The sequence below is a fragment of the Zingiber officinale genome, chromosome 7A, assembly GCF_018446385.1.
Source record: "Zingiber officinale cultivar Zhangliang chromosome 7A, Zo_v1.1, whole genome shotgun sequence".
Taxonomy (NCBI): Eukaryota; Viridiplantae; Streptophyta; class Magnoliopsida; order Zingiberales; family Zingiberaceae; genus Zingiber; species Zingiber officinale.
Genome location: NC_055998.1, coordinates 98,466,305 through 98,481,287, shown reverse-complemented (window position 1 = coordinate 98,481,287; position 14,983 = coordinate 98,466,305). Strand labels below are relative to the sequence as shown.

At 34.1% G+C, this 14,983-nt stretch overlaps 1 protein-coding gene across 1 annotated transcript; it reads right to left on the bottom strand.

Moving 5' to 3' along the window:
* Nucleotides 1-3,701: 3,701 nt before the first annotated feature.
* On the bottom strand, nucleotides 3,702-13,883 carry LOC121999552 (vacuole membrane protein KMS1-like). Its single transcript, XM_042554216.1, has 7 exons — nucleotides 13,596-13,883; nucleotides 11,665-11,876; nucleotides 11,350-11,428; nucleotides 7,886-8,191; nucleotides 5,441-5,589; nucleotides 5,068-5,184; nucleotides 3,702-3,785 (listed from the first exon to the last, which is right to left on the bottom strand). Exons 1-7 carry the CDS (start codon nucleotides 13,654-13,656, stop codon nucleotides 3,702-3,704), a joined length of 1,008 nt encoding a protein of 335 aa, XP_042410150.1. The 5' UTR covers nucleotides 13,657-13,883.
* Nucleotides 13,884-14,983: the final 1,100 nt, after the last annotated feature.

Here is a 14,983-nt window from a genome sequence, read left to right as displayed (position 1 = left end):
AAAGGATTAAAATTCTTCAAAGTTTTTGAAAAGGTTTAAATGATGTTTTTTTTGTGTGTGTTATGGGTTACACTTATAACAAATATAAATCTCTGAAATTTGATGTATTATAGGTCTCGTGATTCAATTCGAGTTAATAACTACCTCTCAAATTTATAATCAATGGATCCCCGGCATCAACTTGTCTTATCCTTTCATCTATATACCAATGCTTTAAGTCAATTGTTGTAAGGACAACTTGATTCTTTGTGGAGCTTGGTAAAGTGCTCAAGCTCTTGTCAAGCTTGACAAGCATAAGATAATGACCAATCCTGATAAAGTCAATTCTGTCTCTCATTACTGTTCTTTGTGATTTGCATGTAGAAGCTACTATAGGTGCAGTTACAGGGATGAAACAGGCTGCCAAGCATCAAGACAAGTGCAACAACAAAGCTTTAGTGATCCACCCTTGTTCTTGGTCACTCAAAAGGCAGAACATACATGCAACACAGTACCTGCAGCTCAAGCTCATGGATATTTGGTGCAACATTGTCAGCAACCTGATGAACTGGCCACTCCCTTCCTTCTCCAGTTTAACCAAAGCTCAAATGATGATAATGGGGAGAAACAACCCAATTATAAGAGAAACAATGGAGGAATTAACAAAGAAGAAGAAGAAGCATGCGACAACAAGAACTGCACCTTGTTAAACAGATCTACTTCCACCATTGCTGACACGGATGCTACCTTTATCACAAGTGACTCTACCTTCACTGAAAGCCTGCCAACCATCTTACAAGAGTTTGATCAGTTCGAAGCAATATCGCTAGATGATTTTCTACTTTGATGACTTGTTTAGGTCAGTTCTTTCATATTATTATGATAGTTATTTTGCAGTGTCATTGTTTAATTTTTAAATGTAATGAGACAGGGATAAAGTTCAAATAAAATTTATCGAATTCATATTGTAATTATAGAATGAAGTTAAACTAATGAACGATAAGGGAAAATTAAGAGGGATAAACACTTGATCTTCATGAATTACTTGTAATTCATGAAGCGTGACTTTTTTTTTCTTTCTTAGTCTCATTGAAACAAAAAAGTTCATTTTTGAAACATAATCATTCTAAAATATTTGGAAGGTCTTTGCTAGATCAAATTTTAGATAGAGATGAATGTTTTTATAGTGTAGTAGTTGTGATGTTTTAAATTTCTAACAGTGTCTTCTAAAATGCTAGCTTTGAATTTCATTAAAAGAAGTATCAAGTTTCCATTCACAACTTAATGTTACTCCTAATCGAAAAGAATGACTTTAGGTATTGTAGATTTGGGAAATATAGACAATGTTGAAATTAAGAAGGGCAAGAAATAGAAAGGTTTGGTGTGAACATTTTGTTTACTTGTTTTACTAAATTAATAAAATGTCATTGGATTGCTTATCGATTGCATTCCACTATGTATAGCATGCATCATATATAGATGCTTTATTTACTCAAATGAAATCCTTAGGGTGTAGTACAAACGGTGAGCGCATGGTATCTCTGACGTAATGGCCAGGGGTCGATTTTCAGGAACTAACGACCTGAGGTTTATCCTGCCATGCGCCTATGGACTATGTACCTGCATGAACCTCCCTCCATATCTGTGGAGCCGGTAGTAGGGGGGCCGCTAAAGTAACGGATCTATTTTTTTTTTTTTATTTACTCAAATGAAAGATTGCATAAAGACCTTTATTATATTTGCATATCTTTAGTGTTACTTTCTCTCTTCTCTCTCAATTTCCATCCAAATAAATGATACCTTATAGTACTTGAGACAGATGATAAATCCTATCAATTTTTCAGTTAAAAAATATAGTAAAAGAACACAATCTCAAATATTTTATATATTTTAATCTTGATATCTTTGGAAAATATAAGGAATTGATTAAAGTTATTTCTAACAACCCCTCTCAATTTTCAAATTAAATTGCTTTCTAAGGCGTTCAAAATTTTCAATTATCATATAATATATGTGAGAAAATCTATAGTTGCTCACTATGTCCATACACACGGAGTACCCACGTGGAAGATTAGTAAGGAAACAACTCCTACTTTGTGGTTATGGTTAACCATATTGATTTAATGTATTGGCAATATGGTTTGAGTTGGGTGTGTTTTGTGTTTTGAAATGTGTGTTAAGTGTGTAGGTACTTGGACATAGAGCACATGCAGGCCGGATCCTCTGGGGACCATGCATCCCCATCAATACATGGAAAGGGAACATCCTCTGAATCGCAAAAAGCGGTCCAGAGAATCTTCTCTTAAGCACATGACAATCATAGAGATCGTGGGCTCGAGTGATAGAGGACTAGAGAATTTTTTTTTTTTTTTTTTTTTTTTTTTTTTGAGCTCATGGAACTTATGGGCATGGCAATCGTGGAAATCACGTGCTTTAGGGCTAGAGGCCTAGATCGGGCAGAGTGTGGAGCTAAATGGACTTGATGGGATTGAGTTGTGATTGTGGTTGTCATGGATATTGTGTGCTTGAGGGCTTGGTTTGGATTCAGTTGGTGTACTTCTCCAGGAGGAGGGAACTCAGTGGGCTTGAGAGTTGGCGGCTCAAATTGAGATGCTGCTTAGATTAGGTTGTTGCATTGGAGCACAGTGAGAAGCTTGGGAGAGCGGATTATCTTCACAGATGGATTTATATTGATTAATTGATTTAGATAGATCCTATATGTTTAATAATTCAAATTAATCCGTCAACCTCTACGGTCCATCCTCTAGTTCATAAAATACGGACTAGAGGATCTCACTGGAAGTTTGGCAGACTAGAGGAACTGAAAACTTAAAGGCATGAGAGCTATGAGAGATTATGTCGAGTAATTATAATATTTGATTTTTATCTTTGTTCATGATTTAATATGGTTTGATTCTTCCTAGAAATTCTGTATTAGCAGAAATTTCGTGCATTATAATGATGCTGTGATTATTCGTTAGTTGTTGAGCTACCTAGGGCTTGATTTTTGTGAAGACTTAAACTCTGGGATGAGCTCTCAATTCATTTTTTTCAACTAGATTGAGTTTTGACTTTTTCATAACCTCATAATAATGATGGCTTTCCAAGTGAAGGCAGACTACTCATGCCTTCGGTTGACTAAAGGTGAATTTTGTTGACTAGTCATGCTAAGTTGAATAATCAATTGACTAGGTAGGAAAGAGAATGATTTTACTCAAGTAACCGTCTATGAGATGGATTCCTAATTGACTAGAGGTTAAATTATGTAAATAAAAATAAATCATGAAATTAACTTATAACCGACATGGTGCGCTCGTTAAGAATTAACCATTTACCTTATTGTAATAAAGCAATCATCTTTTAGTCAACTGAGTATCCCATGGGACTTAAATACATCATCCCAGTAAAGAGAGAAAATTGGGATTAACAGCACTTCAGACAAAAGTTTGGCAACGATTCTTTGATATCTGAAGATTTAGGTACAGAACAAGGAGATCAAACAACAAAGTCAGAGACCTCGAGAACTATAATTCATTTGTTTGTCATATGCCTCCAACTTATCTGATCAAGGCAAAAGACCTTGAAATACTAACCAAAAATCATGTGACATTTTCACAGAAACAGGAACAGGTTGCAATTTTATTCAAATATAACTATAACTCTAGGGCCAATCTCTTGCTTGAAGGATAAATAATCGTTAAAATTAGAATTTTCGTTTACAACTAGGTTCTCGCTAACTGAATGCATAACTCATTCTCCAGCCATTCCAAGAGTTGATTATTGAACAGAGAAATAATGAATACTGTCTGCAGAAACGAATAAAGTTTAGGGGGGAAAAAACAGATAAAAAATATTACTGAGAGAGAATAAGTTATATATAACCCAAAAGTGCATTGTGTGCCATTATTAACTTTAGTTAGAAAAACACTTGTACACAACGCATGCTTTCAGCAGTCAAGCTCCAGTTGGGATAACCTAAAAATCAGTGGAAGAATTCCATTTTTCGTGCGCATCATGAATGTCTAGAGGCAGAGTAACATGTTAGCAATCTACAATCTAATTTTCCATGAGTTTTATGGAACCCATGATTTGACAGGCATTCTAAAAGATAGATGTCCATCTTCATTCTCCTTCCTGTTCATGGCTCTCACCATTTCCTTCCCCATCCAGTGCCCCCTCTTTCGTCTTACCTGATATTTTGCAAAATCATGTAATAGGGAGGAATCCATGTGGTGCATATATTATCATGTCTCCAAAGCCTAGGGTCCAAACATACAAACTACTTCACTTTTCTTATCAAATGGACATTAAAGTACATTGCATATTTGTGATTAAGATATCTTTCCAGTCAAACATGCAACACAAATCAACAAAGTAATTTCCAACAAATATAGCAAAAGAATAGGGATTAATACATAAATCTAATACAACCTTTTGAGTTTTCTCAAATATAGTGCAACCTTTTAATTTTTTTTCTTCACAATGTAGCAACATTCACAAATCATCTTCACATTAAGCTACCAAAAAATTTCATTTGTCATAAAAAGGTTGGCATGACACCTATGTGGCATTACGCCAACTTGGCAAACACATGTACTTAAGTTCATTTTTGTTAAGATTAAAGGATTCTAAATATTTTAGTGAACAACACTAACCCTGTCTATGTTTGTTCATAGGGTTATACAGATTAATATGTACTTTGCTAAGTTGGCTCAATGTGACATGAGTGTCATGTCAACTTTCTAAAGGTGAATGGACGCCATTCTAATGGGTGTAAGATTTTAACAATATATTTTAAAAAAAAACAATCTATTTTTTTAAAAGAAGTTATATAGTGCTAGATTTGAAACAAAAAGTTAAAAGATTTTGCTAGGTTTATATATTACCCCAAAAGAAAGAATATGAATTCTGTATTTTTCATAACTATACTTCTTAATATGTATGAAGAATAAAAAAGTTTAGAATATTTTTCTATTTATTTTGTTTATTTGATACAATATTCCTAAAGAAAATAATGTAAATATCAAAACAATCAGAAGAAAGGCTCATCTGAAAATATCAACACAACCAGAAGAAAGGCACATCTACCTGAATATGAGTCTTTATCAAAGCCTTGCCAATCAAGGTTGCTAGGAAGAATTTCCAAAATGGGATCCCAAATTGCCCGCACATAATACCCGCAAGATCAAAAAGAGGGTTTGGTACCTAAATTAAAATGCCAGTCACAAAAATCATGGAAAGAAAATCAAGTCATAATCCTGTATGTAAATATAGCACCTTATAAGGATCCTAGAATACAAGAAGTCCTATGAAAAGAACTGTTCTCAAGCAGCAGTGAGAAACTATAAACCTATCCAGATTAGGAAACAGATAAGGTGAACACTAAGGATCATATGCATGCCTACAAAATGAATAGATTTTACCAGAACAGTTACAGTTAAATGGAATATAGATAACTTACTGAAGCAAGTATCAAAACAGTTAAAAAGTTAAGATGCTGGAAATGAGTGAAGAACCAGCGCTTAATTTGCCTCAGGGAAGCAGAAATTAACCCATCTGATGGTGCTTCACTCAGTTCCTCCATTTCCATTTTGCTTCCAGACAAGCGTGCTGCGGTGCATTTGAATCTTGTCAAACCAGTATCAAACTAAGTAAATCTAAGAATGAAAATGAAATCTAAGAGCACCAAGAAGATTAAATATACAACCAAGATACCACCTCACGACATATTGCAGAAAGATTAATATAATTGTTTTAGAGAAATAAATAAGTGGAGAAAGAAAAGCAGTAAAGTAAAACAGAAAAGAAAAATAAAACACTTTTGCAGATTAGTCCTTTGCAAAATAGGCTTAGGAATTAGACTAGAATCATGCTCACACTTGCAGCATGATTTTATTATGAAGAGAAGATTAATTTCTCCTCTTGTGATTCACACAAACATCTTCTAGACCATTTCTAGTGTTTCAAAAATATCATAGCCCATCCTAAATAGAATTTATAGCTTGCATGCATTTGTACAAATTGCACTAGTGCAAGTGAATCAAATTAATGATATTTACATGAAATTAGAGACAGGTGAAAACCGACTCATTCCGAGTGCATGATTAGACACTCAAAGAATCCAACTATCAATTATATTGGATTGGCAGGAGGGGAGAAATTGAATTCAGCAGGAAAAAAAGGAACTATGAGAAAAGACATGATAAAATTATTTCATATATAAGATAACAACAGATGTTCTAACATACAAAATTAATAAATAATATAAATAGAACATAACCAATAATAGCATCATACCATTAAGTGCTCAACAAATTCAAGCTGTTACTATAAACTTTCAATAGAAGTGTTATCATTATTACAAAATTAACTAAGTTCGAATTGTTTAGTTGAAGGGTAGTTTTAACATCATTGTTGATTGAGAAATTTACGGTGTTCTCTCTTGATGCATAATAATCTCTCATTCAATAATAACCTCTCAATCCATAGTAACCTTGCTTAAAAGTCGAGTTATCAAGTTTAACGAGTGATGACAAAGTTGAATGCATGATCCTTGATTTTGTAGTAAATCTTGAGCAGTAGCAAAACTACACAATTTAAGAGGGCATTTAAGATACTCTCCTTCTCATGCAAGTTTTACGAGAATCAAAATGGGATTAAAGGGAAGGCTAGAATGGTCAAGTTTCTCAACTCATCTTAATCTGTCCAACTTTTAACTTGAATCCATCTATTATCTTTCTCAATTTGACAAAATTTCAATGGATTCTAACAATTTTCTAATGTATTCTGATTAATTTCTAGCTAATTCCTCTTAATCTCTAATTTTCCTATACTTCTCAATCCTTACAAGATGTTGATTTTTTAAAAAATAAAATAAAATAAAAATAGATAAATCAATTGCCAAAACCAATCCAACTCAGGATATGGGTATCAATATCAACTGATTTTGCCAACAATGGGAAGGAGAGGCTGAAGAAGAGTGTAAGAGAAGGAAGAGTTGGAAGAAAAAGCCTTTTCCCAATAAGACTGCTGTTCAGACTATTGGATGCCATTATATGGGCTTAGACATAAATACCTAGTGCAAAGAACTAAAATGTCACTAATAAGCAACCTCCTTGATGCATCACCTTCAACTTAATTCCTTTTTCCTTCAAGTTCACATGCTACCAAGATATAGAATTGAAGATGGGAACTATTGAGTCCTTTGTCCAACTTGAATTACCATGAATACCATCTATCTGGGATCGGATGCACTGATATTATCCCATTATTGAAGTGTATAAAAGGCATTGCCAACTAAGAAATTCGAGGATGCCTCAGTCAGTCGTAGGTCGACGAAACAAAAGCTAGATCTACCCAACTTTCAACCAAGGAGTTGGCTTCCCAGAATCTACCTCCCAGCCTACCAAATAAGTCTCACAACAACGGAACTTGACCCAACTAAGTGTCGATTAGGCCCAATAACTTAGCTCTGTAGGTAACAGCACTTACCTAAACACTATAATTAATCTTTAAATTAGTCTACCTAAAATCAATAAATAAAAAATAATGCAATTATTTTAATCTTTAAGTGTATCTTCAAGCTTGACATCTTTCATCAAAATAGAAGCTCCACAACACTTCTCACTCATCCCTTGAATATCTCAATCAAGCTCTGAGGCGAATCCAATAGACTTGAAATAAACCATAAGATAATTAAGCATGCAGGTCCAACATAGTCTGAATTAGTGAACATAAATTGTCGTTAAATATCAAAACAATCTCATTAAGCCTAATCACAACGAAAACCTCTAAAGCAAACGTTAATGTATTAGCTCAAAAAATTGTGACCATGGATGCTCACACAATTATATCATGTAATAAGAATCTGAATGGCTATTTCTCGATCAAGAATACATACACTAACCAGCTCTTGAGATAAAATATGGTGGAAGCTCTCCAATAGCAGTGCCCAAACCCCAAAGAACCGCTTCCAACTGAACATGAGGGAGAATGTTGCTGATTGGAACCCTAACTAAAGTTCCAGATGATAAAGGAAATACTGGTGGTCCAAACTCAGAACACTTCTTTTCAAGCCACGAAGGTCGTCTTTTCAACACTATGGTATCATATGGAGCAGTCTTGAGATCTACTCGACCACACTTCAAAGCCTTGATAGTGAAAAATGCAATATGGGGGCCCAAGTACAAGACAAATGTATGCAAACCAGATCCTGCAAAAACAATCAAAGTTATTGAACATGTCCTATGAACCAATACGTCTCTATACAACAAATAAGGAAACAAAATTATAACTAGTAAAGCACACCGTACAAAAAAGCAAAGTCAATAAGCATTTTCTATGAATGGATGTGTCTCTGCAACAAATAAGGAAACATAAAATTATAAAGTAATGCCGAGTTAAAAAAAACTACATTTGCTCATTGAACATCCTGACTGCTTTAAGAGAATCAAAAACTAAAAATCATTTGCACAACCAATGATGTTATTTTGGCTCCATTTGTATTTCTCAAATCCAAACTGTTAAATAGATATTGTCAATTATCATTGAATATGTTGTATACAAGGTTTAAAATTTCGACCAGTGCCAAGGTTTCGATCCAGACCAGAACGATACGCTTTCAATATCATATTGTACACAGTTTCGGTATTTTTTTTTATTTATATATAGTAATTATTAGATAAATATGTTTATTATGTATAATTTAAAAATAAGTTGTATATTGATTTTATATAAGTTGTTTGAACACCTTAATATGGTTAGAAAAAATAATTAAATATAGTTTTCTTTAAAGATGTATTAATTACTCGAATTAAAATTGATATATCATAATTATATAAATTAATTGTTTATTCATTTAATTAATTATTATTTTAAATCTTATATATTTAAAATATTTTAAAAAAAATCAAAATATCAATTAAACAACAAAAAACAAATAAAATAATAATAATAAATTATCAGAATATAAATATGATTTATTAGAATGTTTTTAAAAAATTTTTAGAATTTTTAAATAAATTTAAAACAGTAAAAAAGAATTTTTTATAATATCAATTAATATTTTTTTATTTTAAATATATTTTTATATATTTTATAGGGATAATTTAATTAGGATTTATAAAAGCCTATTCAAAATATCACGCGCCAGTTGGGAATTGTTTAATTAATTAAATCATTTTTTTCTTTTGGAACAGTATGCGTACACCGCAATCCTGCGAGTCCCGCGAGCAGTTCTCGCGCAACACTTCCGATGTCGGTGGCAGCATCCCGCGGTGCTTCTAGCGCCATCGGAAGCGTCGCGTGACACCTCTGCCATACGGCGGTGCAGAGGCGTCGATCGCGGGCGGATAATGAAGGCGAAATTTGTTCTTCTACTGTGCCGGTTTCGCTTCCTCACCGGAACGATAAATTCGGATAGTTTTGGGCGGCATGGCTCGGCACTTCAAACCCTAATTGTAAATATGGGGTAATTAATTTTTACAGACAATGAATCAAGTACCAGTTTACTTTTAACTTGGTGTGTGAATATATGTTCTCTTTTAGGGTTTGTTTTATTCTCATCATCATTGAAGGGGAAGCAGTAAGTGATGTAGCACCCTCTTTGTATCTACATCCTCTTCAAACCAGAATCTTGCTGCACAAATTCCCTACATTAGCAAAATCCTTGCATTATCTCCTTTTTGCTGCCGCTCCTTCCTCTCCAAATGAAAATTGCCTATGGAGCATGCGTGTGAAAGAATATTTGTGCCTACAGCACTGCTATGTTCCTCCATGGCCTTGAGAACACCACTGTGCGATGCCCCCATTTTCCAAACAAGGTCTCAGCCACTTGATGCCAAACTGCCACTTAACGCACATTGCCACCATGAAAATAATCCTTACTGACATTCTTGCTGCAGAATTATCCCTTGGCCTATGGCTAAGATTGCATCATATGGTTCTCCCATGCTATTGTATTCATCAACCAACAACCATGCCTCTATCCAAGCATGCACATGAGCAAAGTTGCTCAAAGAGCCCTCAAATACTGATGCCCAAAAAGTGAAACAACAGATTTCCACTAAAAAAAGCAGGAAGACTATAGTTGTTGAAGAAAAAAAAGCAGATTCAAATATATAAAAATGGCGACAAATTAGTCAGTTATCTTCTGCCCATGCCATTAACAGTTTGGTGAAGCTTCTATTCCATCCTCACACAAGTACATTTGCTGAATTAGGAAACATCTTTGTTGGCACATTAGTCATTCCCAACCTCCTACTATGCTATGGCTCTCTCATCGCTTATGTTTAAGTTTTGCTTCTAATTCCATCACCAATTTTCTTATTCATCCTTTAAAATTTTGCATTTAAGGAAAATTGCCAATTTCTTCCGTTTCATCTTTATTATTCTCTCTCAAACTCGAGGTCAAACAGAGACTTTTATTCTCTCTCTCTCCCCTAATCTTTTTCCCTCTCTCTTAATAGAACTGCCAAAATGTTAATTTTTCTCTCTGAACATTTTGCTGCCTCTCAATTCTTCCAAAGTAGATATTGTAACTTCAGTCTCTCTATTATTTGTTTCAAACGTTTCTCTCTCAATTGGTTACAAGATTAAAGATAAACCAGCTATTCACTTTCTTCTTTTGTCTTCTCAACCTTTTAATGAAATGTCAAAACTCAACTCTTCTTTCTCTCTTCAGACCATTTTTTCCACAAACTACATGCCGAAAGTTACTCCACCCAAGCATTTTCTCTTTGAAGAGTATAAATTGGAACCATAATATGGCTCTCATTACAGTGGATTGAGGTTTTTTTCCTACATCTTCACTTACAACTTCATATACTATGTTATTTTTAGTTTCAAGGGGATATAAGAAAAGAATACTATAGCCAAGAACAGACCGACACCCTGACTTTCAAAAAAAATTATCACCCCACCAAAGTCTATTGTCCATTGCACTAGTGAAGCTAGGCATGATTGATATCTTCAACAAGCATCCCCATGACATTTTTTATTTTCTGAAACAATAAGTGATCAATGCTTATACTACAGCTTGAGAGGAAGAAGATTAATCAATCACACACGGAATATTAGGATGCTATATTTATGTGGGTATAATTGGTCTGTTTCTAATTAATCAAGTACCTTTTTTACTTTTAACTCTATCAAATTAGCAATACTTGGTATTGGCCTTATAATATCAAATTAAAGGAGAGTATTTCCAACTAAACATAATCATGTACCAGGAGAGCAGAAGAAGAAAACAAGTAAGCCCATATGATCATCATAGTTTTTCTTGTCAGAATTTTTATCGGAGCTCATTGTCACAAATCAATAAAGAGCTTCAACTAGCAAGTTTAGAGGACCTCAAATGTAATATCCACCTACCCAACCCAATCGAGGATGCCACACCAAGTGTCACCCACCACAAAACATATCTTGTATAGCGAAGTAATTCTTGAATATGCTGTGATAAAGGAAAGGAACAAAGTCAGCTAAAACTGAATAAAAGATCCATTTGGCAACAAATAAAGAATAGAAAACGTAAACAAAATAATATAACATTATAATAGTTTTAATACATGAAACTTCAGCAATAAGGAACTTGATTAGCTTGCACATCTACAGATAATTTCCAATTGTTCCATCTATGCAAAATGTGGGACTTGCAAATGAGTAGATATGAAGACAATAGTAGGATACCTTCTCACTGGTGCTATCATCATTTGCAAGAATGAAACCAATAGCAGCTAATAAGAAAGTCAAAGCCATAATCCAACCACCTTTCTTTAAAACATATACAAGCCACTGTTTAAGATATTTTAGTGTAGCAAACACAAATAGCTGCAAAATCTTGAATGGTTGAGTTGCCAAAGTCAAATTCTGTAAATCCCTTTGATGTTTCTCCTTAAGCTCTGCACAAGAAAATTATATGCCTGAAATACAAAATATCTAAAAAACTAATTGAGCACAAATAAACTTCTTCACTAACACAAAATTATCTTTAAGATAGAAAAAAACTATAAAAATATGATGTCATGGTTGATTCTTGTAGAATGCCAATGGGTGATTTTACCTAAGGTTTAAAATCCCAAGTGCCAGAGTTTTGATCTTTGACTAGGACAATGTGATTTCAATACCATATTGTGTCGTACCAATCTGGTTTTAGTACTTATTTACTTTTTTTAAGTGTATGTGTATACCAATTAAAAAAAGATTCTTGATCATTTTATTTATGGATTTATAGTTATTAACAATAAGTGTTTACATTATATCCCATATCATCTTCTGGTTTGAATAAACAAATTATAAATTTTCGAATTTCCCTTTTTACTTGTTTTCTTTGGCATAAAAGGATCCATATGGCCGACCTCACCTAATGGGATAAGGCTTGGTTGTTGTACTTGTTTTCTTTGGGGTTGAAAAAGACAATGATAACAACCGTTTCTAGTGGGAATTCACCCACTAACTATAGAAAGATCTTTATCATGTATAAGATTGTATTCTATATCTGGATTTTGCATGCTGAAAATTATTAAAATAATATCAAAATCTCTTATTTTTGTTTTCCTTTTCAAAATTGTTGTCTAATCTTCGAGTTAGTGTTGTCATTTTTAATATCAAAATAAAGCTAAATTGATGGAATTATATTCAGTAAGTAAAAGAAACAATGCAGTCTTGGATATAAATTAATTATGTAAAAGCTTCAGTTCTTTGAAAAATAATAATTAAATATTGGTCCAAAGTTCACTCAAGTCAAGTGATGAAGACAACTTTCAAAACATAAATAGCTTCGAAATACAAAAGATGTCCCAAAGCACAATTTATACAATTTACATTGAAATACATAATCTTTTATGTTGGAAACATTGCACCAGTTTAAATAATTAAGGATACAAATAGAGATGCAAGGAAAAACTTGGTTCTAGTATGAGCCAAATAAATACAACCAAATGTTGAGGCTCCCAATTAAATCAGCATACTCCATCAGCCCAAACAAAAAATTGAATTGAAAACTATGTTGTTTAAGGTAAAAGCTTGGAATAATAGCAAGAAGTTGTAACAAGTCTTCCCTCTTACCATGCCAAATGTGTACCCCGCCCCTATGCTTGAAAATTTTGACATTGCAAAAAATGATATGAGACAAGCAAGGAGGAAGATTGAATCTCAAAGATGACCTTGACAACAATAAACATATCTAAAGAAATCAAACGGGGAAATGATCTCGACAACAAAGAAGAAGTTGATAGTGGACAAAAATCAAGCAATTCTTATCTCAATCTATCACTTTTCTCTCTCTCTTAATTCTCTCTTTCTCCTCCTAACTCTCAATCACCGAGAGCATAACAGTTCACCATGTTAAATGCCAGGAATCAATAAACACAAATAATCCTCTCAAATCACCAGTGAAGAATCATGCTTTATACAACCCCACTAGCTTAGCATCTCCATACACGGTGCCAGCTTGCTGGACAACGAAGATATTCCCAATTCAAATAAATCACGCCAAGGAAAGCAAAGTTCCAGATATTTTCCAATCGAAAACAAACAAACGACTCTCCCAGCAACACCGAAACTTCAGGCCATTGTACAAAGGAACATCCGTGCCCAGAGAACACAAACAAAACTCTCACCTCTGATTGATGGGTGCAAGTCCACGGCGAAGCGAGATGCCACGGCCTTCCCGGAGCCCATCCGTCCAAACCCTAAGGATCAAATCTCGATCTCCAGAACCCACACGCAAACCGTGCGCGCCCTTCAGGATCGCACTCGCTCGGTGCGAGCGACCATGCCAGCATTCGCCAAGGCAAACCAGCAGGCGCCCGAATCTCGCACCAGCAGCAATCGAATTAAAAGCAACAGCATCGCGAAAAGGAAGTTAGTCCCGCATGGCCGTTTTGTGGGGGCGTGATACGTTTAGAGCCGTCATTGGTGGAGTCCTGCTTGGGTTAAATGTCATTAATTCATTTAACGGGCCTAAACGAACCCGCCTTGCGGGTCGGATTTATCTACTGAATGGTAGGAATCTATCGAATAGAGTCGAATTTTTAAATATAGTTTTATTTAATGAATATATTAATACATCATGAATTTATTCGAATTTTTATTAAGCTTAAATGATTTTAATAAATATAAATTATAAATTTATTATATTTATTATATATTTGTAAAATTTATAAATTCAATATCAAAATTATTATTTTTTATTTAAAAATTAATTCATGAATTTAACGAACATGTTTACGAGCTAACGAATCGAATATTGTAAAACTTGAGATTGGTTTATTTATCTTAATGAGTATCATTAAACGAGCTCAAATGAACTTTTATCGAATCGAATTTCGAATAGTTCATGAGCGCTTTGGTCGATTTACACTCCTATTCCATTTACATTCCTACTGATTGATTAAAGAAAAAAAAAATTAAAATTTTGAGATTAAATGGATTTCTACTTGTCGCCTGTTGAAAACTTTTATATGACCATAGCTTCAGATTTGATATTACTGATTAATTATTCTTTTTAATATACTCGTAGAGTAACTCGCAACTTTAGAAATTTCTCATCCCCCTAGATTGACGGGTCAATCTGGCACAGCCCATAAGATGATAGATTTTTTTATAGACTGATCATCAAAATGTATAAACATATAAAAGTGATACTAAAATCCTTTATGTCTGTCTGATTAAGTGTTAGATCTAGAAGAGGAATCATGATTATGTATTCGTGCACCATCTAACTATGCCTCCTCTGCACATGTGGATGCAAGCTTGTCCTCGGTACCAGGTATTAAAGCTGAGGTATCATCCAGCACTACCTGTTATTTCTGTCAAGCTGCTCATGGGTTTACATCATCAATGTCCACACTATGTCATGTGTCTCTGGGAAGCAGGAGCCTCACACTTCCTCCATGCCTCTCGCATCTCCTATGTGTCTGTAAGTCTCCAGTGACTTCAAGTCGTCTCGATCCATCTCCTCCTGTGTCATGGGCCAAGACCCTATGAAATCACTTTGAGCAAGTGA

Coding starts and splice junctions, on each gene's coding strand:
- LOC121999552 (XM_042554216.1), bottom strand. CDS start 13,656: ATGGGCTCCGGGAAGGCCGTGGCATCTCGCTTCGCCGTGGACTTGCAC. Junction 11,429..11,664: donor ATGATAGCACCAGTGAGAAG/GTATCCTACTAT, acceptor CCTTTATCACAG/CATATTCAAGAATTACTTCG. Junction 5,185..5,440: donor CTGTTTTGATACTTGCTTCA/GTAAGTTATCTA, acceptor ATTTTAATTTAG/GTACCAAACCCTCTTTTTGA.